The sequence below is a fragment of the Polypterus senegalus genome, chromosome 7 (genome assembly GCF_016835505.1).
Source record: "Polypterus senegalus isolate Bchr_013 chromosome 7, ASM1683550v1, whole genome shotgun sequence".
NCBI classification, from domain to species: Eukaryota; Metazoa; Chordata; class Cladistia; order Polypteriformes; family Polypteridae; genus Polypterus; species Polypterus senegalus.
In genome coordinates this window covers 143116271-143142111 of record NC_053160.1, presented here as the reverse complement: position 1 = coordinate 143142111, position 25841 = coordinate 143116271, and the positions used below count along the sequence as shown (strand labels likewise).

At 40.5% G+C, this 25841-nt stretch overlaps 1 protein-coding gene across 1 annotated transcript in view; it reads right to left on the bottom strand.

The window, feature by feature from the left end:
- LOC120532078 (SMC5-SMC6 complex localization factor protein 1-like) overlaps positions 1-20514 on the bottom strand; it is a 91923-nt gene extending 71409 nt beyond the window's left edge. The window contains exons 1-2 of the mRNA XM_039757983.1: positions 20480-20514; positions 486-603 (exon numbers count right to left, since the gene is read on the bottom strand). Coding sequence (XP_039613917.1) covers positions 486-602 — 117 coding nt within the window. The 5' untranslated portion in view covers position 603; positions 20480-20514. The remainder of the gene's footprint in view (positions 1-485; positions 604-20479) is intronic.
- Between the last annotated feature and the right edge of the window lie 5327 nt (positions 20515-25841).

The window sequence follows — 25841 nt, the reverse complement described above, 5'->3', positions numbered from 1 at the left end:
TACCTGTATTGGGATTTTCAGAAAGAAAAATACAGGAGATGAGACAAAGATTTGCTTGTCGTGTTACTGTGGTGGGACAAGGGCAGCCACATTGGATATTTTTCACACAGCTTACTAATCCTGAGGGGCAGCAGAGTTTTCTTTTGTTTACTGAAATATTTGTGTTGCTAGTTCTATTTATACTCTCTTTAAATACAATCAAGGCATTGTTTATCTTTGGCCTTCTCAGGCTCTGGAAAGGCTTAAAAACATTATTCTATAATTTAAAAATGATATAATTATAAATTGTTTTATAATTTCTATCTGGTGTAAAGGTGGAATAAAATGTAATTCTTTGGGAATGCCCAACATGTATAAGAAGCAAACAAAAGTTGAAATTGTCCTAAAATTTAAATAAAAGAAAAAGTAAAACTCTACCATGGCAATAGTGAGAAATACAGTAAAAAGCAAAAAAAAAAAAAGAAAAAGAAAAGCAAAACACTCACAGATCCACCAATATACTTTCCACCAAGCTTCTTTATTCCTACAAGTGCTATCTTCTTTATTTTCTTGTCTCGGATTCCGGATATTTGGAAAATATAGTTTTTTTTGGTCTCTGTCATTCTGAAAAATATAAAAAATGTAAAAGATGAAATCTCTAAATCTATAAGCTCAAACTGGGTTAGTTTGAAAATTGGCACATAGATATTTGAGTGTTTTTTACTTAAAGTTTTGGCCTTGCACCCACCACTCAGGCCTGGGGTTAGAACAGAAATGAAATACAGTACTACAGTGTGACTGAACAACAGAGAAACAATGCCACACAGATTGTGATGGTAATAAAATGGTTAGCACACTTGCCTTTAAAGCAAGGAACCTGATCTCAGTTTCCACCCACTGCATTAAACATTTCTTTTCACTCACTATTTTTGCCATGGCCTCAAGCCACCTAAGCAGGTTCATACTGTCTCCAGAGTTAATTACTGCAATCTGTGCATAATCTCTTATTACTACACCACCATCACAATCTTCAAGCACGGTGTCTCTGTTGTACTTTACTTGATGCAGTATTTTTTTTTTTTAAAAAACAAAAGATGTAGCTTTCATAGACCAAAGCTGCCACAAATTTCTTCATAAATTAGTATTACCGATCATGTTTGGTCTGAAACAGAAGTTAGCAACCTCAATGTGAAGAGGAGCCTCTTTTGGAATTTAGGAAGGAAAAAAACACAACTAAAAACCAAGAATGATACAAAATTTACAGGAAATAAAAATGTATTCTAGACAGTTTAGCAGGACTTTTTGTATGAGAACAACAACAAAGTGTTAACAAACATTATTTTCAGTGTTTCATTGACTTTAGAATGACTTTGTCCCCTTTGTTAAACTTTACAACAACAAAACTTTACAGCAAAATCATTTACTATTTTTGATCAACTTTGTGCAGTCTTAATTGTTGTAAACATTTTAGTAGCATTTTTCATTTAACCGTTCCCAAAATAATTACAAAAAAGTTCCATCAATGCAGTAACAAAATTTTATGTGTTTAATAAGCTTTTAGCAGCAAATATACAATTTTCTTGTTGATGCAATTGTACATTTACCGGTATTTGGTGAAAAAAATGTTTCTGTTTTGCCAGTATAATGTAACCTGACAAACTGAGGTTGTCTAAAATGTAATACTTGATCACAGCTGTGAACATAAAATGCATAATGTACTTGTTCAATGCGATTTTGTGCCTGTAGGTCTTTGGATAACTTCTCGACATCTGGACTGTATGAACACAGTTTGATTTTCAAGGAAATTGCAAACCTTTGTTTTTCAGATGACGTCAAAGTTTACTTTGATATAGTTCATGCTCAACAAAATCTGTTCACAGAAATACATTGATCCAGAAATCGACACAATTCCAAAAGTATACCTCTTCAAGATTTTTTCTCTGAATTTCAAACATTGTTAATTAAAAGATTCCTTAATCACTACAATTGCTTTATTCATTTTATTGAAATTGATTGTAATGTTTGACTGCAACTTAGACTGCTTCAAAAAAACAAAAAAAAAAAAAAATAAAAAAATTGGCAGAGCACTATCAATGTCTCTTACAAACAATGAAAGCTTGAGCTTGTGTCAAAACCTCTTCTAAAAGTGAAATAGTAGTGTTTCCCTTGTCTTGCTGCTTCACAATAAGTCCATTTAAGTGTGGAGTTATAATCAACCAAAAAGTAAAACTTCTCCAGTTAAAAAGGATCATCAAAATGAGTAGAGAGGTAACCCTTCTTATGTAGAAAAGCTTTAATATGCTTTAAACAGGCTGGAAATAGTACCGGCACCTGTCCTTTGGAAAGCCATTGAACTTTTTTGTGCATGAGAAAGTCAGACTATAATCTGTACAATATCATTCATCACAACATGAAACTCAACCAGCAGAAAAGTCATATTGCAATCTAGTCTTTTTTTTTTTTTTTTGTTTTGTTTTTAAAGAGTGTTACAAATTCCTTTTGTGACCCTCTCATAATTTGGTGCACCATGTGTTTCCACAGCAATCAGATTTTATATATAAAATATACAATAATACTACTATTTTTTGACTCTCAAACAGTCAGCCATGGCCTTGAGTAAATCTTCTGTCTGTCTTTGGTCTATTAGGGGGAGCAGTTTTATATTTCTTATTGGGGCTGTTAAAGGAGACATAGACAAAGGAAAATCTATGCAGTGTTGTCTACATATCACATGCAATAATGAAAAACTGGGACAACTGAAAAACATTTGTTTGCTGACTGCTTATATTGTTGGATATTTTCAAAGTTCTCTCTATAACTAACTTTGCCGAAGAGGGTCTGTCCTTAATTTTCTTAATTATACCATTTTTATTTTTGAAATCAGTATACAGACGTTTTGCTATTTTGATAAACACTCTTAATGAATTCAGCATCGGTGAAAGGCTTTCCATGTTTTATAATGTCCTGAGATGCCACAAAACTAGCAGCAACTACTGTATGCTATCCAAAGATTTTATCCAGTTTGACAGGATTACACCTTATTCTGCTCACCTCTTAGCTTCAGTTCAGTGACTGCTGCTTTCCTAGCATTTCCAGCGGGACACTTTTCAATGACCAATGAATATTCGGTTGTGAAAATGTCTTTCAATATTGAATTTTTGTATTGGTTGAGAATTTCTCCTAGTATAATAAGCACATGTGGAAACCTGACTAGGTAGCTGTGAAAGTATATGTCTCTGTCAATTTATCACTAGATTCTTAATGTTTGTCTTTTATTTTCCTCTATTGTACCATTTTGAGAACTCTGTTTCAACTGACTTGAGACATGATTAATTTAGGTTGGTTTCAATACAGTTTAACTACTTCACAAGATATATTTATGCTCTTATACTGAAAGGTAGTACTGATTGGACCAATATTATCCAGTCAAGCTTAAACAGATAAACTTCACAAACCACCACCAATGATGTTCAAGGAAGCCTCTTCAAATTCTCTGAAGTGCTAGGTAGGCTTCACAATGTTCTCACCATATTACTACAAGCAGCATAGACTTAAGTCTCCTTCAGAGCCATATGCAGACAGCCAAACAATTACATATGGGGCAAGGGACACAGATTGAAGACCCTGTGTCTGAACCAATACTGAGACTCAAATTCTAGATGGCACAGGACATTTCAGTATACCTGGATGAGTGAAGACTTTCCAGCACAGTTTCATATGACAAAGAACAGAGAGTTCACTCCAGTTTCTGACAGGCAATAATATGCTACCTGAGAAAACTGCTCCCCATCTGAAGGGTTAACAGGCACAGTAAATTCAGAAGCAAAATGAGCCCTTTATCTTTTTACCAATTTGTTGTGGTGCGTAAAACATGCAACATAAAATACACAAGACTCTGTTTGCAATGTCCAAAGCACCCACATTTCTTATTCCTCATAACTGCATTTATGCATTGTATTTCCCGGGGGCATCCACTGGTTGTAAACTCTTATGCACACAGATCCTGCCCTTACGATTCTGATTTTGTTAGAGTGAGCAGTGGGCCAGTTGGATTGAACTGCTGGGTATAACGCACTATGCGACTAGTAGTTACAGTAGTGTGCCACAACTACCCCTGAATTCCTAAGATTGTGTAAATAAAGTCTAGAACTGAAGGAAAAAAAAAAAAAAAATCACTGGAAACATTATGTAGTGTGACATGGCTTTTAATCAGCTGTCAAACCATAATGAAATTCAAAGCTAGCCAATAGCTAACCATCTAAATTATCCATATGATATGTACTCCTATGTGTCCAACAAACAATCTGTTTCAATAAAATATGTGAAACGAAAAAAAGTGATTGTCTACCAAGGTGCACAATACATTTAGATGGTGCTCTCAGAAAAGAAAAAACTAAATTAACATTTTGGAATGTCTAGTGTGACAGAATGAAAGCGCTTACAAGCCACAGAATTAAACGTGTTCCATTAAACAGCAGGGCTGGCTACTTTGAGAAGTTGTTTAAAGCTGATCTTCCGACTAGGATGTTGGATATCTCTGGGTGCACGGTTTTTCATGCTCCAATTAGCTGTGAACCCCCCAGTCTCACCGAGATTATACAGGTAGTCAACCAGCTGAGGGTAACAAAGGCTGTGGGGATCTGCGGTATCCAGGCTGGTGGGCTGTCATCCTAGCTTTGCTAGCAACCTTTGCTTCAATGTAGGAGACAGGCATCACCTCAACTGACTGGAAAACGTGACTTATTGGAAAGGGAAGGGTGATCATTTGGATTACGTCAATTACAGGGGGATAACACTGCTCTTAGTGCTGAATAAGGGTCCTTGCTTGGGTCATCCTCAATAGGATCCGTGATCACTTTCTCACCTGCCAGCGAACGGAGAAGTCAGGTTTTAAAGCTAAGAAGTCTACCAACGACAGCATCCTGGCACTGAGGATTCTCGTAGAGTGCAAATGCAAATATCGGCAGAGTTTCTTTGCGGCCATTTCTTTCATAAAGCGTTCAACTCAGTTGATCAAGCTGGCTGGTGGTACATCCTAAGACTTTGCGGGATCCCCTCAAGGTTGCTGGAAATGGGTGTGTGTCACTCCAGATATCTATGCAAAAGGACGGAGGTCCAAGTCTTCTGAGTCCTGGTGCTTCCAGTCTTGCTATATGGTTGAGAGACACGGATGCTAACCACTGAACTGAAACAAAGACTGGACTCCTTCAGTACTGTGTCTCTTTGGAGAATCCTTGGGTACCACTGACTTTGTGTCAAATGAGCAGTTACTCACAGAGTCCTTTTTTTTTTTTTTTTTATTTTTATTTATTAATTTTATTACAATCAATACATAGCAATCAAGTTTTCACAAAAAAAAATTATGCTAAGAACAGATCGATCCCCACCCTTGAGAGAGAGAGCAAGCCAAACGGTGTAAAATTTAAGGCTTGTAAAAATACCTAAATCAACAAATTCTCTGTGCTTTATAAACTTATTTTAAAATATTACTGATTAGATCCTGCCATGTTTTGAAAAAAGTCTGTACAGATCCTCTAACTGAGTATTTGATTTTTTCCAATTTTAAATAGTATAACACATCAGTTTCCCACTGACTTAAAAGAGGAGAGTTTGGGTTCTTCCAGTTTATCAGAATAAGTCTGCGTGCCAACAGTGTAGTGAATGCAATCACAATTTGTTTGTCTTTCTCCACTTTAAGACCCTCTGGAAGAACCCCAAACACAGCTGTTAATGGGTTAGGAGGGATTGTGAGTCCAAGACTGTCTGAGAGGTAATTAAAAATTTTTGTCCAGAATAATGTTAATTTGGTGCAGGCCCAGAACATGTGACCAGTGAGGCTGGGGCTTGGTTGCAACGCTCGCAGGTTGGATCATGCCCTGGAAACATTTTGAGAGTTTTAGTCGAGACAGATGTGCTCGATATATAATTTTGAGTTGTATAATTGTATGCTTTGCATATGGAGCTTGAGTGAATTCTCTGCATTGCTACTTTCCACTCCTTTTCTGATATATTAATTGAGAGGTCATTTTCCCAGTGTCCTCTTGGATCTTTGAAAGGAAGGGATTGTAAAAGGATTTTATATATTGTAGAGATGGAGTCTAACTCCTTGAAATTGAGCAATATTTTTCCAGCGTGGATGAGGGTGCAAGATGAGGAAAATCTGGAAGGTTCTGTTTAACAAAGTTCCTGATTTGAAGATAGTGAAAGAAATTTGTAGCTGGAATGTTAAATTTGGAATGTAATTGTTCATAGGATGCAAAGACGTTGTCTATATAAAGATCTCTAAGCAAGTTAATTCCAAATTTTTCCAGATATTAAAACTGCATATGTTTGTGAGGTTGAAAGAGGTGGTTCTTTGCAGGGTGCCACAGAAAGAAGCTTCTCCGTCTTAAAATGCTTTCTACATTGGTTCCAGATTCTAAGTGAGTGGAGCACAATTGGGTTATTAGTGTATTGCCGATAACGTGTGTTTATTGGAGCACAGAGCAAGGAATACAAAGAAGTACTGCAGGATTTTACTTCTATTGCGGTCCATGCCTGTGTATGTTCTTCTATTTGTGTCCAGGTTCTTATCGACTGTATATTTGCCCCCAGTAATAAAACTGGAAGTTAGGTAGAGCCATGCCGCCTTCTGCCTTTTGTCTTTGTAGGGTCGCTCTTTTGATGCGTGGATGTTTAGAATTCCAAATAAATGAGGTTATTGTTGAATCTAATTGCTTAAAGAACGATTTATTAATGTATATTGGTATGTTTTGAAATAAAAAAAGGAGCTTAGGAAGAATATTCATCTTAACAGTGTTAATTCTTCCAGCTAGTGTGAGATGAAGGGTTGACCATCTATGCAAGTCTTGTTTAATTTTTTCCATGCAGACGGCGAAATTTTGTTGATAAAGAGCTTTATGTTTACTTGTGATGTTTACCCCTAGGTATTTAAACTGTTCTGCAATGATAAAAGGAAGGGTGTCTAATCTAATATTATATGCTTGAGAATTCACCGGAAAGAGTACACTTTTATTCAGATTAATTCTGAGACCAGAGAGCTTTTGAAATTCTGTGAGTGCTGCTAAGACTGCAGGCACAGAATTTTCTGGGTCCGATATATACAGTACCATGTCATCTGCATATAATGAGATTTTCTGTTCCAGTCCTTCTCTGCTAATCCCCTTTATCTGATCAGTATTTCGACAATGTATTGCCAGTGGTTCAATGGCAATTGCAAACAGCAGTGGTGACAAAGGGCATCCTTGTCTTGTGCCACGCTCTAGTTTAAAGTAGTCTGAGCAAATGTTATTGATGCAAACTGAAGCTTCTGGGTTAGTATACAGTAATTTAATCCATGCACAAATGTTGGGCCAAACCCAAACTTCTCCAAAATAGTAAAAGGTATTTCCATTCAATCATGTCGAATGCTTTTTCTGCATCCAATGATAATAATATTTCTGGGGTGTTTGATTTAGTTGGTGAGTATATTACATTAAACAGGCGTCGAAGATTTGAAGATAAGTGTCGGCCCCTAATAAATCCAGTTTGGTCTTGTGATATTACTGAGGGGAGCACTTTCTCCATCCTTCTAGCTATGATTTTAGAGAGTATTTTAACGTCGTTATTCAGAAGTGAAATTGGTCTGTATGATGCACATTGTAATAAGTCCTTATTTTGTTTTGGAAAGACAGTGATTAGTGCTTGGCGAAAGGTTTGTGGAAGAGATTGGTTATCTCTGGCTTCTGTAAATGTTGCTAATAGGAGGGAGCTAGCTGAGCGGAGAATTTCTTGTAAAACTCTGCAGGGTAGCCGTCAGGGCCTGCTGCTTTTCCACCTTGGAGTGACTTTATAGCATCCAGTAATTCTGATAATGACAGAGGTTTATCGAGTTCCTCCACACTAAAAGCGCCAATTTGTGGTATCTGTAATTTATCCAGAAATGCATTAGATTGTATATTGTCTTCTTTAAACTCAGTAGTATATAGGGATTTATAGTAGTCTCTAAAAGTGTACATTATATTTTTGTGTTCGATGATTTTATCTCCGTTAGTGTTAGTAATTACGAGATTGCGTTATACATCTTGCTTGTGAATTTGTTGCGCTAAAAGCTTATTAGCTTTCTCTCCATGTTCATAATAATGATGTCTGGATTTGTAAATTAGTTGTTCAGTTTCTTTAGTTGTCAAGAGGTTTAATTCTGAATGTAGAGCCTGCCTCCTCTTATGTAGAGTCTCGCTTGGTAGTCTGGCATGTTCTTCATCTATTTTAGTAATTTCGCTTTTTATCTCTGCTACTTTCTTCGCTTCGGATTTATTTCTGTGGGAAAGATATGAGATAATCTGTCCTCTTAAGAAGGCCTTAAGAGTTTCCCAGAGTATTCCTGCAGAGATCTCAGGGGATGTATTTGTCTCTAGAAAGAATTCAATTTGTTTGGATATAAATTCAGTACAATTCTCGTCAGCTAATAGAAGCGGATTGAGGCGCCATCTGCGGGTGAGTGTATGGGGCTTAGTAATTTCAGCTCCAAGATCATCGGAGCATGGTCTGAAATAACAATAGCATCGTATTTACAAGATTTAATCTTAGGCAAGAAGTTATTATCTATAAAGAAGTAATCAATCCTTGAGTAGCAATGATGTACTGGTGAGTAGAAAGAATATGTTCTTGAATTTGGGTTTAAAAACCTCCAGGGATCTGATAAGTTGTGATCAGTTATAAACTTTGTAATTATCTTTGCGGTGTTAGTTGCCGTTCCCCCTGTGGAGGAAGTCTTATCTAAAAGTGGATTTAGAACACAATTAAAGTCCCCAGCCATTATAAGTTTATGAGTGTTCAGATTGGGAATGGATGCAAATAAATTTTGTATAAATTCCTTATCATCAACATTAGGTGCATAAACATTTATCAAAATCATTTTACAGTTAGATAAGTCTCCCATGACCATCACATATCTCCCTTCAGGATCCAATACTACATCTGATGCTACAAATGGTACTGTTCTATGTATGAGAATTCCCACCCCTCTAGTTTTCTTTGTAAAACTAGAATGGAACATTTGGCCAGTCCAGTCTTTTTGCAGCCGGAACTGATCCTTACTTAGTAAGTGGGTTTCCTGTAAAAATACTATTTTAGCATTTAGACCTGTTAGGTGAGAAAGTACTTTCTTTCTCTTTAATTCGTGATTCAGGCCTTTAACATTCCAGCTTGCGAAGTTAACTGCCCCATCATGGAGACACTGATTCTGAGTTTTTGATGTCATTTTATAGTCTTAACTGGAAGTGAAATAGTTTAGGTCTTGCTCACAGAGTCCTGATGAGGCACATTACCTGCATTGTGAGTAAGCATCAGTTACCGCACTATGGCCATGTGGTGCAATTCCCCGAAGGTGATCCGTCTCACAGGATCCTCATTGTTGAGAACCTAAGTGGCTGGACCAGGCCAAGGCGACTCACACAGAACACCTGGCTGCAGCAGATAGATGGTCATTTCCTAAGGGTGGGACTGGACTGCATGTCTGCCTGTGGGGTTGCCAACCATGATCCAAAGATGTTTCGTCGTGTGGTGGGTGCGGCAATGTGCTGTACAACTGCATGCTCCCCAACCCGACTTGAAATTAAGAGCAAGAATTCACTTTTAACTAAGAAAACAGAGCATAAATCAAGACTCTTAGTTCCAGACTTCTGCCTAAGGTGGTCACCTACTGGCGACAATTAAGACTTCTACTTCTTAAAAAAGCAAGAGGATTAAAGGCAAAAAAGAAATTTAATTAGCAGCAGTAGTCAGTCAGCAATTCAAAAAGTGGCTGAAATGAAAAGCTGCAGCCACTATGGCCCTCCAGGATCACAGTCTGACATGCCTAGTCTAAACAGAAATTTTCCCCACTTTAAAATTATACTTCACAGTCAGAAAAGTTATCTGTAGCTGCATAAATAAAACTGTTTCTAAGCATGGTTTTGCATCACTCAAAAACATATACACATTTAAATAAAAATTTGAGAATAACTCTTGAGATATTCAAACTTAAAATATAAACTATATGGTATTACTGGGTGGTATAACCAAAATTCTATATCATGGTATTTTTCAAAATTATACTGGTTTCACGATATTCAACAGTATTTTTTCCCCCCATGCATGGAGTGGATGTTAACCACATTTTCCACTACAATTATTGCAGTAGACTGTCTAACAGAATAACCTACTCCACTGTCATGAGAATTGTACATTGTACAAAAAAACTTTTTAATGTGCACACAAGTACAGGTTTGCATGGACCCATAAAGTGATAGCTTTCAAGGGGGTGGCACTAATGGAGAAGGAATCATATTGCATGACAGCTGCAGTCAAAATATAGAACCTTTTTAATGAACAAATTTTGCAAACAACTTAAACTATAATTTTGACAACATATTTTCAACCATCCAAATAGGCATTTAGACATAGTAAAATAACCATAGGTGCTTGTCAAGAGTTGTACTTCACTGAACCTATCTTAGAAAAAGAATAGTAAATACAGTTTCTGTTAATGTTAATAATCTCTGTCTACTGACATGTTAAAATGACTTTTTAAACAACTTTACCATCATTAAACTGCATAATAGTTAAACTAATAAATAATAACAATAAATAATAGTGCAACTTCCAGTAATAATACTATTACTTCAAGGCTTCATGCTCAGGTACATTACATAGTAATCACCAAATAAAAATAAAATAAATAATAAAACTGCAACTTGCATTTATAATGCTATTTGTGGTATAGCAGGTCTGCGGCTTCAAAAAAAAAAAAATATATATATATATATATATATATATATATATATATATATATATATATATATATATGGCCAGTTTTTAAATCCAGTTAGCCGTGTCCGTCTCTGTGGGCCCGATTGCATGACCGCGGAGAGTTGATGAGGTAAGTCAGGTGAGTTGCACCTGTGGGTGCGATCGCTCTCAATTACTTCATCGGCTTCCTGCGGCGTGTGATTAAGGTGCTGCGCCCACTGAGACATTTATTTATGGGCTGGCAGGATAGGAGGAAGGAAAAAAGAAAAGACAGAACAGAAGAAGGTTAAAGAAGGGAAAAGGCAGTCATGGGAGACGATCCAGACACCAGGAAGGAGCAGACAGCACAAGCTGGGGCTCTGTGAGGGAGTGCAGGCTGAGGCGCTATAGGGGCTGGTTTGCCCCACTGACTAAGCGTGTAGAGTGGGGCGAGCGAGATGTAAAAACCTCCAATGGATTCGAGGAGCGACTGAATGAGCACAAAGGAAGACAGCAGGTGTGCCGACATCTGACAGTCTGGCTGCGCAGTGTGGTGGCAGCCAAGACGGGGGTCGGCAGAAAGGAGTTCGTGTTGCAGAGGCTCTGCCAGCAATACCAGTAATGGGTGAGCTGGGGAGACAGAACGTGGTGGGCTGCGATCGGGTAAGGATAGAGACATTTTAACGGATTTATTTATTATGGATTTTATCCCCACGTTTCACTGGTTTAATGGATTTGATATTTATTTGGGTACTGTATTTTTTTTTTTTAAACAATGCACAATGGACACTTTTGGTTTTACTTTTGATTGTTTTTAATAAAAGCATTTTCCACCATACCCTGGCTTCAATGAGATTTTTCAGCTCATCTCGGTCATAACTATCGACGGTGTTGGTTCAACAGACTTCCATGAGGGAAGAGGGAGTCTATAGGGGACCGGCATCGTCACACTATTACACAATACCCAGGTACATTACACAGTATTCAAGTATTAAGAAGAAAAAAAAAAACAAGTTCTACTTGGTTTGCAGTATTATCCAGTACTATAGAAACAATACTCACACATTTGAAAATAATAATGGTACACATCCAACCTTTTAAAACCAAAGTATCTGCAGATAACAGACATGACTCCTTTTTTCAACAGAAGTTCTTCTGTGTCATCATGTTCAACTTTATCATCTGCTACAGCTTCAGTTTCGGAATGTTCTCTGTCCATTTTCACCGCGCAATACCTCCACTAATGCATGTACTCCATTGCATGCGTGTTTAGCGGTGTAGTATTGAAAAAGGTCCCCCCTTAAACAGTTTCCTGCTGCACCACATTCCGAATGTTTTTAAGGCTATTTAAACCGTGTTATGTATAAGAAAAATCCATATCATAACAAAAATAAAAAACAGTTTTCGGTATGAACCGGTATACCTCCCAGCTCTACTATATGGATTGAAAGAAAGGGCTCAATTACTTGGATATTGATGGGTTTATGTGGTTGAAAATGAAGTCCTTTTTTGTGATGTCAGAGATTAACATTAAAACCGATTGACAGATGGAGGATGACGCTCCATCTGGAGAGATTTACATAGACAGATACTTTATTAATCCCAAGGGGAAATTCACATAATCCAGTAGCAGTATACTGATACAAAAAAACAATACTACTGTAAATTAAAGAGTAAAAAAAAAATGCATGTTAAAACAGACAATAACTTTGAATAATTTTAGTGTTTACCCCCTGGGTGGAAATGAACAGTCGCATAGTGTGGGGGAGGAACGATCTCCTCAGTCTGTCAGTGGAGCAGGACAGTGACAGCAGTTTGTCACTGAAGCTGCTCCTCTGCCTAGAGATGACACTGTTCAGTGGATTGTCCATGATTGACAGGAGCTTGCTTAGCGCCCGTCGCTCTGCAACAGATGTTAAACTGTCCAGCTTTATTCCTAGTAGTAGGAATTTCCTACAATAGAGCCTGCCTTCTTAACAAGTTTGTCCAGGCGTGAGACGTCCTTCTTCTTAATACTGCCTCCCCAGCATACCACCTCATAGAAGAGGGCACTCGCCACAACCGTCTGGTAGAACATCTGCAGCATCTTACTGCAGATGTTTAAGGATGCCAACCTTCTAAGGAAGTATAGTCGGCTCTGACCTTTCTTACAAAGAGCATCAGTATTGGCAGTCCAGTCCAATTTATCATCCAGCTGCACTCCCAAGTATTTATAGGTCTGAAAACACTCTCTCCTCGGATGATCATGGGGTCCATGAGGGGCCTTGGCCTCCTAAAATCCACCACCAGTTCCTTGGTCTTGCTGGTGTTCAGGTGTACTGTAAGTGGTTTGAGTCCATTTAACAAAGTCTTTGATTAGCTTGCTATACTCCTCCTCCTGCCCACTCCTGTTGCAGCCCACAATTGCAGTGTCATCAGCGAACTTTTGCATGTGGCAGGACTCCGAATCGTATTTGAAGTCTGATGTATACAGGCTGAACAGGACCGGAGAAATTACAGTCCCTTGCGATGCTCCTGTGTTTCTGACCACAATGTCAGACCTGCAGTTCCCGAGATGCACATACGGAGGTCTGTCTGTAAGATAGTCCACGATCCATGCCATCAGGTGTGAATCTACTCCCATCTCTGTCAGCTTGTCCCTAAGAAGCAGAGGTTGCATGGTGTTGAAGGCGCTAGAGAAGTTCAAAAACATACTTCTAACAGCACCACTGCATCTGTCCAAGTGGGAGAGGGATCGGTGTAGCATACAGATGATGGCATCCTCCGCTCCCACCTTTTCCTGGTATGTGAACTGCAGAGGATCGAGGACGTGGCGGACCAGTGGCCTCAGGTGGTGAAGCAGCAGCCGCTACATGGTCTTCATCACATGTGACGTCAGAGCAACAGGCCGGAAGTCGTTCAGCTCACTAGGACGTGATACCTTTGGGACTGGGGTGATACAAGATGTTTTCCAAAGCCTCGGGACTCTTCCCTGTTACAGACTCATGTTGAAGATGAGCTGTAGAGGACTCCCATGTTCCAGCGCACAGGCCTTAAGCAGTCATGGCAATACTCCATCTGGACCCGCTGCTTTGCTGGCACGAAGTCTCCTCAGCTCTCTGCTCACCTGCGCTGCTGTAATTGTGGGTGGGGATGTCTCTACTATGCTGGTATCAGAAGAAGGATGGTTGGAGGATGAGAGTGGGTTAGTGTGGTCAAACCTATTAAAGAAGTTGTTCATTTGGTTTGCTCTCTCCACGTCTCTCTGGATGGTGGCCCCCTGCTTCAAGCTGCAGCCAGTGATGATCTTCATCCCATCTCACACTTCCTTCATGCTGTTATTCTGCAACTTCTGCTCCAGCCTTCTCCTGTACTGCTCCTTCGCCGCCCTGAGCTGGACTCGGAGATCCTTCTGCACACGCTTGAACTCATGCTGATCACTGCCTTTAAAAGCCCTTTTCTTCCGGTTTAAAAGGCCCTTTATGTCACTTGTAATCCACGGCTTGTTGTTAGCATAGCAGCATACTGTTTTTACTGGAACTACAATGTCCATACAGAAGTTGATGAAGTCAGTAGTGCAGTCAACAACCTCCTCAATGTTCTCACTATAAGATCCCTGCAGGATATCCCAGTCCGTAGTTCCAAAGCAGTCTCTCAGAGCCTGCTCTGCCTCAGGGGACCACTTGCTGAATGATCGTGTGGTTGTATGTAGCGCATTCACTTTTTGTTTGTAGTGAGGCTGAAGCAAAACCAGGCTATGATCTGCTTTTCCAAGCGCAGGCAGCGGGGTGGCGCTGTATGCGTCTTTAAAGTTTGCATACAGTAGGTCAATAGTGCTATTTCCCCAGGTGTTACAGTCCACATACTGGGAGAAGGCAGGTAATGTTTTGTCCAGCGTCACTTGCCTCCAGCGATTAGCACAAGTGACTCGGAGTGCTGCGTTTGCACTTTGGCAACTGCGGAATGGATGACGTCACTCGATATCTCCGGGTTCGCTCGAGGGGAAATGTAAACAATGACAACAATGGCGTGTCCAAACTCTATTAGATCCCCATGATTTATACTAAATTTAGTAAAGAATGAGTGTCCGCGATCATAATGGGAGAATCTGTAAATTATTCATACAGTAAATTCCTTTCACTCGGTCAATTCTTCCCTTCCATTTCAAATGGCAGCAGCTCCCTGCGCATCTATGTTTTGCAACCAGACATCTTTGTTCAAATTGCTACTCACACAGGCAAATGTACATATGCTGTTTGCCCAGACAAGTAAGAGGTAAAATTAACAGCAAAGTTTTTAAAAAAAATTCAGGAAACACTGCTAGAAATCATGTAATTCACACATTCACTGTTTAACAAGAAAATATTTTTAAACAAATACCTTTTGGGGAATTGCTGAATCATGCAAGTGAAAGAGATGTTAGAATTAGTTTTCAGTATAATTGGTTAAAGAAGAACCTATTTTAAGCTGCATTTTTCACCTTGGCAATGTTTAACTTAACAGAATAATTAGATTTTGAAAGATCTTGCATACTGTCCTGGCCAACTTGAGTGATAGGAGATGGAATTACATTCAAATGCTATTTAGAACACAAAAAGTTTGTAATTCAGACTGAGAAATTTTGGCTGTTGGAATCTGTCCATGTTATTTGCTCAGGGAGATAAATTACATCATAATTATTAATGTTCATATTCCTCCCTCTGCAAATGGGGACCTAGCAATGGAAATGATTCATACTGTCACCAACACTTTAATGACGACTCACTCCGACCATGCAGTTATAGTATGTGGCAACTTCGACAATGTAACTTTAGAAGGAATGATGATAACCTTTTACTAGTTTGTGACTAGTTCCACACCAGGAATGAAAAAGGTGATTCTTCTGTATTCAAATGTTAAAGATGCCATTAAATGTATTCTACTGGCTGCTTTAGGCAAATCTGACCACAACCTGATTTATCTTATTTCCAGCTACAAGTCTGTTATTAGGTGGCAACCTGTCACCACCAGAACAGTGAGGAAGTAGAAGCTGAAATGGATGTGAATGACTGCTTCCAAATGACAGACTGGGAAAGGTGTGAGTCACATGGGGACAATATTGAGGGACTCTGTCACTTTGTCACAGACTATATTAAATTCTGTGTTGACACAGTGGCACTCACAAAGGCAGTACGTTGCTTTCTAAATAACAAGCGCTGGATTACTGAAGAGCTAAAAAGGTTTCTTCAATGAGAAAAAGGCAGCATTCAAATCTGGTGAGAAAGAGGCTATGAAGGACATACAGTATATGCTAAAGAAGAAGCTGAGTGAAGAAAATGACATTTTCAAAGCTTAAATAGAAAGCAAACTCACTCAGAAAAACACAAAGGATATCAAGAATGGACTAGGTATAATTACAGGACTCGAGCAATCAGGTGCAAGAAGGGGACCTTCCAATGACCAGTCTTCCCAAACCATCCCTACTACATCAACATTTCCAACCATTTCAACTGGAATGGCCAATAACAAGTTCACCTATGAACCATCAGTGTGAACAGCCCATAACTGAAGACCAAGTAATGAGACAACTAAAGAAGCTACACACAGGAAAAGCTGGAGGACCAGATGGAGTCAGTCCTCAAGCTAAGGCCTGTGCTGACTACCTTTGTGGAGTTTTCTGTCACCTGTTCAGTGTGTCCCTAAGGCTTCAAAAGTGCCATGGCGGTGGAAAACATCCTGCATTGTTCCTGTTTCAAAGAAGGCAGGCGCCTCTTCACCTAATGACTAAAGACCAGTGGCACTTAAATCTTACATTGACAGCGTCAAACCAGTGCTACTGTTCCTGTGTGGTTACCTTTTCTTGTTTAGATCCATATCCCTGACGCAGCTTTATAAATACACTGAAATTAACAGTATCTATATATATATAATTCACTAAGGCAAGACAACCATGGAAAGCACGCCGGAAGAGGTGTGGATTCACTAAGCTGCCGATAAGTGAGACACCTATGGCGCACGCAGGAAAGAGCCACACCCACCAACTCCAAGACCATTGGATACGACGACAACTCGCATGGCCAAGCCCACTAACTCGGACGCGACGACACAGAAAAAATGGCGTCATTTATATTCGTCTGTCGTAGAGGCCACATGCAGTGCAGGTCAGGTTAATGTCGTGCACCTCCGAGCTACGTTGACTGTTCATAGAGGCATGTTTCTAGCGGAGGTGAATCGCCATATGCAGCGTGTGAAACGGTTTGCAAGGGGTATCTCATGGGATCCTTAAAACAATCCCTTTACAACTGAGGTTGAAGCACAATGAAGTAAGCAGTCTTTAAAAACCAACTTTTCGGTTACAACGCACGCATCAAGGCACCATAGCAAACTGTTTTACACGCTACATACAGCTATTCGGCTTCCGCGACAAACATGCGTCTTCTTAGATGCTCCTGCAGGAACACGGGAGACGTTTTCCTGCCCACCAACGCTCCTTTTTCACCGGACGGCGTCTACCCTCGCTCTTTAGGCATTCACACTGCCTGCCCATTTGCCCGACGCAAAAACTCACCACCACCCAGTTAGTCCCTTTCGCCTGTGGTAAGAGTCCGCATGCACGCTTGAGCCACGCTACCGCTTGTTATGCCGCGGTTCACTATTGTGTTGTATTTTGCTCTCTCCAGAGTTCCATCTTTTCATTCACTTACTGTTGTATTCTCACACCAACCCGTTTTAGACATCCGTGTCTTTCCAGGAGTGTTTAGCATTCAATAAATAATTATGCATGACATTGACCGTGTGTCTATCCAGCGCAGAGAGGCGTGGGTAAGCCGTTGAACCCCATTCGGGCTGCAAGCCGTGGAATTCCCACTAAATGTGACTCATACGCTCCCACTCATTACATCCCTACACTTTGTGTACACCCCCCTCCTACTGTGGTCGGGTATCTTGGTGGATTATATATAGAAAAGCAGCCAAAACCGAGGGGTATCTCATGGGGTCCTTAAAACATTCCTTTACAACTGAGGTTAAAACACAATGAAGTAGGCAGTCTTTAAAAAAGTTTTCGGTTACGACGACGCCTCGCGCACCATAGCAAACTGTTTTACACGCTACATACAGCAATTCGCTTCAGCGACAAACATGCGTCTTCTTAGATCATATGTGTCAAACTCAAGGCCCGCGAGATCATTTTGTATATTATTGTTATTAATGGCCCAGCGATATGAAGTGCTGGTAACACAATAAACTACAGATCCCATAATGCAGCGCTTCAGCTGCCTTTTTGAACACTTACCGCTTTAATCAAGTCTAGCTTATGATGCTGCAAGTTATTGCGAAGCTAGCCCACACGATGCCGAAGAGAAAAGGTGATTGTGAAAATAAAGCCTTTGTGAACGCTGGCCCCGGCACAGACAGACGGACAACATTTCTGCTCCCAACACACTGTTTATTTACACTATGTACAGTATAAAACGTCTCGTGCACTCACACAACCCCAGTGCTGCTGGCACTGATTCCCCCAAGTCCAGGGCCCACAGTTTCTGTGCCTTTGCTCTGGCCGCCTCCTGTCCTCTCTCCAGCTCAGTCCTTCTGCCTCCCGACTTCCACCGCTGACTGGAGGGAGGCGGCCCCTTTTATGGGGAGCCGGATGGGCTCCAGTTGCTCCCCGGAAGCCGTCCGTGTCTCCCCGCTTCCCCGGCACTTCCTGGTGTGGCGGAAGTGCCGAATCCCGGAATAAACAGGCACTGGGCGCCGCCTGGCGGTGGCCACGGGTCCCTACAGGGCTGGGCTTCCAAGCCCTGTACCCGAGTCCCCCTGTCTAACCAGGATGGACGCCCACTGGTCTGGAGGAGGCACACGCCTCCTCCGTCCTCTAAGGCGCCCCGCCGGGCTCCATCCCCGGCCGAGGGCCACACGGGATGAACCGGCATCGGGGCGCTGCCTGGCGGTGGCCACGGGCCCCTACAGGGTAGGGCTTCCATGCCCTCGACCCGTGGCTCCCAACAAAACCAGGACGGACGCCTCGCGGTCTGGAGGAGGCACAAGCCCTCCTCACGCCCTCCTGGGCGCCCCGCCGGCTCCAGCCCCAGCCGGGACCACAGTGCCCCACCGCTAGCGAGGACACGGGGGTCCGAACGGCACAACCCGGAAGGGCAGCACGTCCCCGGTGAGGGTCCTACTATGCCCCCTGGGTCCAACACGGCACCCTGGGACATCCGCTCGCACCCTCCGCGCAACGCGTGCCCCCATGGTCTGCGCCGCTCTCGCCCCCGCTGTTCCCCGCAGTTGGGACACTATTGGCCTCCCGGCGTGGAGCCCCGCGAGCGCCCGCTTTCAGGAGGGCAGGTCCCTGACAACGCCGCCCCAGCGCCGGGGCTTCGGGCCTGTGGAAAAAGGAAAAAGAGGGCCAGAAGCACTGCCAGGACACTCACCCCGAGTGCCCTGCCGGTCTCCGTACCCGCAGTGCTCCCGCCCCCTTCCGACAGCCCCTGACTTGCCTGCTGAAGTCCTCCGTCGCAGGTTCCATGCCCGTCCGCCTGTTGGACCACACCTTTAAAACCGATGGGAGGCTGAGTATATGTTTACTGACATTGCCGGTAAACCCGTGTGTCTCATTTGTGGAGCGAATATGGCTGTAATTACAGAATTTAATCTATGAGACAAAACATCAGGATAACCTGAAAGACATGAATGCAAAGCGGAAGATACAGAAAGCAGAACAGTTAAAGAAGAATCTGACACTTCAGCAGACGTTTTTTACCCGTGCAAAATCACAAAGTGACTTCAAGTGAAGCTACTTTTATGGGAGACACAAATGCACCAGTGCAACTTGTGCCACTTTCCCTGTTGCCAAGTAATGTTGAACCAAGTCGGCACAACGGTGTTCCCAAATACGCACTTTGCTGATAAACTGAGCGCACGGAGCTTTGGTGACTTTGAAGAACAAAAAATTTTTTGAGTTGTTTCGCAACCAATTTGCCGTCGATGTGGAAATGCACCTGTGCAGATTCAGATGGAGCCGATTGAGCAGCAGTGTAATGGCACACTGAAGGCAAAGTACGATACTGCAGGGCCCGCACAGTTTATTCACTCCATTCCCGCAGAAATGCTCCAGCTCCGTCTACAGTACATGCGGCTAGAACCTTGTGCATGGGTAGACCGTGTGTCTACCCGGCGTGGGTAAGCCAATGAACCCCATTCAGGCTGCAAACTAAGTCCCACTAAGTGCGACTCATACGCCCCACTGGTTGCGTCCCAACCCTTTGTACACCCCCCCCTCCCACCTCGCTACTACCGTGGTCGGGTGTCTTGGTGGAATATACAGTATATAGAATAGCAGCCAAAACCGCACAGAGCAATGAAAAGTCTACGTCATTAACAGGTACATCTGTGTAAAGACGGCGACTCAAGTGACGAGTTGGATGTGGACACATGAGCGGGCAATGCATACTGAACGAGAAATCAGCAGACTAGCAGGACGGACGGAGCTGAATCTACCTCATTTTCCTTTCCTCCCGTTCCACACTCCGCGCCGTGCACCCCCATCCCTCCGTCTGGCAGACGATTGTGTGTTGGTTCGTTCCGTGCATTGTTACAATGTTGCTTTTCATGCTGATTTATTACATTACCGATTTTTCAAATGTTAATTTTCTCCCTCTGCTTAAAAATCATTAAAAAACCGGCCTGATTATGCGGCGGGTTGGCTAGTATTGTTTATTAGTTTAATGCATTCGATTGTAATTAACCTGTAACAATACAATGGTCCACAGAATGGTCAAACTATTCCAAATACCTTAACTGCTTTAGCGCTATCACTCTCACTGCACCATCTTCTTCTTTCAGCTGCTTCCGTTAGGGGTTGCCACATCGGATCATCTTTTTCCATATTACTCTCACTGCACCACTTGGAGTATTTATATCACTGCATCTGAGTGTGAATCACAGCTGTACAGCAGCTGATCTGAAAGAGAATTATTGGTATTACAGCATCAAGCACATGGTGCCTATTGAACTGCTGTCATATGGCAAACGCTTCAGAGCCTTTCCTTACGGTTCAGAAACAGTTTCATCCCAAGAACTCTAAATGCACTCAATCAGTCCATCAAGTGATCCTTGTAGAACTGTTTGTACTTATAAGTACAATTACCTCACTGTAAACTTGTAAACTATAAACAGTTATAATATTGCACAACCTGAGCCACTTTATAAAGCATGTATTTACATATGATGATGATATCACTTTTAAGATGAAATGCAGCAACTACGAACATATTTCAATGTTCCTTGAAAGTTTTGAAGAATCGGCATTCTAAGCTTAAAGATGGCTTAACATCTATTACAGAGCTGATTGTATGGCGATTGAGTATTTGGAGAAAGAAAAGTAAGGACAGGAATTGGAGGTTAGTACATTTTAAAGAGACAGTACTGCTACAATAAAGCATTTCATTGAAGGTCACGCATGGCGCAGCAAGCATCTTGCGTGAGAGATGAACAATCACTGCGCCACCGTGGTCCCATATTTAATAACATGCTTTAACTCCTATCATCATGAAAATGATATCACGTATACAGTACATCTCAGTATTTTAATTATTCAGAGAGCTGTAATATCACGAATGTAATGGATTATGTGTCCTGTCGAAGGAAGAGAAAGCCTGGAAGCACGTACTGATTCACACACATAGAAGATCAAATACAAAGCAAAGCATTTAACGTGCTAATTTAGTTACGATGGGATTTAAGAAACTAGTAAATTAAACAATTTTAAGATGAAGTTTATGATGTTCTACTTTAATGACAAAATAAACTTTGTGATTAAAGTGGAAATTTTTAAGATTAAAGTTGACATTTTGTGCTTTGTGTGTGCCTTTTTTTTTTCCTCTGTACCCTAATAAGCTTTCATATGACACTCAGGCGGTGGGCTATGACTCGCCTTTTCACGGCGACTTTGACATCTGACAACTTTTTTATTTCGGCACTGTGAGGCTTTGTGAACTTGAGCTTTTGAGTTTCACCGACACGCTATGTCGCGCGATCAACTTCCTTTTGTTGTTTAAACCAACAAATAGTACGTTTTTCGTTGCCTCCACTTGGTATTCGCTGAAATTCTACTTTCCCTTGTGCTTTTGCCATTGCATTTTAACAGAACATATTCAAAGAGGTGTAATTCTGGGAGGAGTTCGGAGGGGGCAGCAGGTGCGTTAATTTTCACGCTGACCGGGATTTATGTAGAGGAAGAACATGGAAACTGGCGTTCGCACAGATTTATGCATCTGGATTTTTTTGTGCACAAGCACATTTCCACTTTTGTGCTTACGTCATGTTATAGTGCGAATTCTACACATGGCATTATGCAGGAGGCCCAAAGTCTTGTTACTTGCAGGAATTCTCTAATTATTCCACACATATGTGGTATATTGATAAAGGGGATGAGTATAGAAGTCAGGTAGTGAAGTTTGCTTCTTGGTACAAAGAGAATTGTCTGTATCTTAACATCAGCAAAACCAAGAAACTGGTTATTGACTTTTGCCACACCAAAGAAACTATGTCTGGAGACTATTCAAGGAGTAGATGTAGAGGTGGTCCACATTAATAACAGGTTAGACTGGTCTTAGGAACACAGAGAAACAACATAAGAAATGCCAGAGCAGGCTCTTTTTCCTTAGGAGACCATGTTCCATTAATGTTGGAAGTGACATCTTTAATATCTTTTTTAATTTTGTGATGGCCAGTGCAATTTTCTATGCTGTGGTGTGCTGGGCTGGTAACATCACTTCAAGAGAGGCCCACTGAATCAACCACCTAATTAAAAGGGCAAGCTCAGGTATAGGATACACTCTAGACCCCCTGGAAGTAGTTGCTAAGGAGAGGATTAAAACATGTCATTATGAACACATATAACACTAAGTACTTTCAGCCAATGCTTTATTCAGCAGAAGTGTGCCAAGAAACACAACTGGGGCCCGTTTATACCTACAGCAATATGTTTGCATAATGCCTCTCTGTGACTGACAGCCAAGTAAGAAGCTTTTTTTTCTTTTTAATTGTCTTTCTTAATAGTCATTCTGTTATTTGTTCAGATCAAACTGGGTGCATATTTATTTACGCATTTAAGTATTTATTTTTTTTAAAAGAGCTTCCATAAAAAGCCAAATTTCCCCCCGGGGACAAATAAAGTTCTACCTATCTAACTGTCTATTTTAGCATTTAGCACAATAAATCCCTTCAAGTTCACTATTAAGCTCGGGGACATGTATCTGAACACCATACTGTACACCTGGTTTTTTAACTCCTTGAAAGGCAGACCCCCCGAGGTGGTTTGAGTGGGTAGCCGCACTTCATACTTCCTCACCCTCAAAACAGAGACTCCATCTGTCTATGTTCTGTGTCTTCTATTATGCTCCCGTAATACATACGACTGTCTGGTTGCACACGACTCTAACATCATGTCAAGTTTGCTGATGACACTGCTGTGTTGGGCCTAATCACAAACTCTTGCCTTGATGAACTAGAACTACAGAGTTTGTCACACTGGTGTCAGGAGAACAACCTTCTCCTGAATGTCAGCAAGACAAAAATAGCTTATTTGGACTTTGGGCGAAAACATCATAGAGAACCTGACCTGGTCCTAGCACATCTACAACCTGGTGAAGAAGGCACAACAATGTCTTTACCATCTCAGGTATTTTTAGGATGCCATCCCAGTTACTAAAGAACATCTACATATCAACTATCAAAAGTTTCCTGACAAGAAGTATTACTGCCTAGTTTCAAAAGAGCACACAACAGGAACGTAAAACTCTGCAGAGAGTGCTGCGGTCTGCTGAACTTACCACTGGGTGTGCAACCTCCAACGTCCACAACATCTATACTAAGTAATGTCAGACAAAGGCAAAGAAAATTATCAAAGATACCTGCCATCCTAACAATGGCCTCTTCTTTGTAGTGTGGTCAGAGAAATGCTATTGCTGCCTAAAGACTAGCTTAGAGAAGGACAGAGGAGGAGTTTCTTTCCATAGTGCATTCTTATCCAAAACAAGGCCAGTGTAAAACCAAATCTATACAATCAGTACAACATGTAATGAAATGCTTAGTTGCTCAGCTCCATTAACTGTGCCTGGAGTCTAGAGTTAATTCTCATATTAAGTTATTGAACTTTAAGTCATTATTTTTTATAATGTTACAAAAGCATACCGTTGGTAACAAATTTTATGTATATTTTTTAAAGTCGTTTATTTTTTAATTCTCTAGTTTATTCTCCTTTTATATTCTAATTAATGCACAGTCATGGAGTTTAGAAACGAATACCATTGGTAACAAATTTTATGTATATTTTTCAGTGTTTCGCAACCTCGGTCCTGAGGGCATACTGTGGTTGCAGGTTTTTGTTCCAACCAGCTTCTGTTTATAATTGGACTCCTGGGCTAATTATGTGGTGTTATTTCCCAAGTTCTGTGTATAATATAGAAATTAGAAAACAAAGTTTGGTTAAAAAAAAAGTAAAAAAAAAAAAAACACTATATATATTGAAATGTACCAAGCAGTTACATGGGAATAATGTATTACTGTATTTTATTTTTAATATTTTCATTCTATTTTTCTATGTGTTCTAATTGTTTAATTAATCCATTATTTACGAATTAGTAGGTCTGATTCTAAAGTAGCTGCAACCTTTGATTATTCAGTGTTGTTTGCCTGGGTGTCTGCTCTGCTCATTTTTAATTGTCATTAATAAGATACAATGAAGGGGAAAAACTGCACAGAGAAAGGGCAAAATATAATGAAATCAAAAAAAAAGAGAGTTAAGCATTTAAATCTATAAAAACAGAAATATTTCTAAATGCCTTATAAATGTCACAATTATGCTGCTGTGCTTTTCTGAATGTAGAATAAAAGAAAAATAACACCAGCTAATTAAATGAGATCAGTTATCAGGTGTTGTCACCGATTAAGAAACTGGGAACAAAAACCTGCAGCCAGTGTGTACCCCCAGGACCGAGGTTGGGAAACACTGGTTTATTATTTATTCTCCTTTTATATTCTAATTAAATGCACAGTCTCGGAGTTTAGAAACTAAGCATCTCACAACACATTATACCATGTGTATAACTGTATGTGATTAATACAATTTGAGTTAACTTAATGTTAAATGTCCATTGATTTATATGCCAGTTAATTCAAATTTGACAACAGTAAAATATTAAAAGTCGTAAAAACACGTATGCTATTATAAAACAATGTCATAATATGGAAATTCTTTCGTGCATTGATAATCTTTCATTGATGCCGGGTTGACTACAGCAAAATAGGTGTACTTTAACATCATCATGAGGTAATTTTAAAAAACAATAAATAGCAACAATTCCTAACAATGCATGTCCTTATGCATATTATGCACTACAAGTTTTTCTTCGTATTAAGTCTGGAAAGGCAGAGCTTAACTCAGCCATCAACTTATTTTCTAAATCCGCTTAACAACAGTGTAGGATCACGGGGAAATTCTCTTGTCCGCGGAGGGCAACGCACGAAAGCAACTATAAGCTGCTAGCAACTAACAATACAAATTTCCTTTACACTTGCTACAGTTATATACTAAATATACCAGCTTTACCGTAGGCAGACAGACTAGCGCACATTAAAGAACTGATGTGTACTTTATTAGCGCTAAGCCCCGACTTACCCGAAGATAATCGATATACTGTTTTGTCTGTATTACTTCATTCCGTTGGACTGGACACAGAAAAATAAAACGTCTACCAACACATTTGTTAAAACAGGCGCCAAAGCGACACGTGTTTCGTTTTGGCCTTTACCATTACTGTAGTTTTATAGGGGACAACGTTTACAAAGCTAAACATTGCTCCCTAAGGTGCGTCTTAAACAATATATGTATATATTTAGTTAATTAAATAATCAAAATAAAATAACACGTGCATCCATGAATTGTATGATATAAAAAATGAATTTTACAACAGAAGTGCTACCCCTCCTCCGCCTTTGCTGACAAAGCTTCGTCCAGTGACACTCTCGCGTTATGTAAAATGGCTTTACCACTACTCGAAAAGGGGTTGTGCTGGCAGGACGTATTAGGTGTGATTTAATACTAAGAAAATAATGGTTGTCATTATTTGATGTACGTACAAAAGAGGTCATAA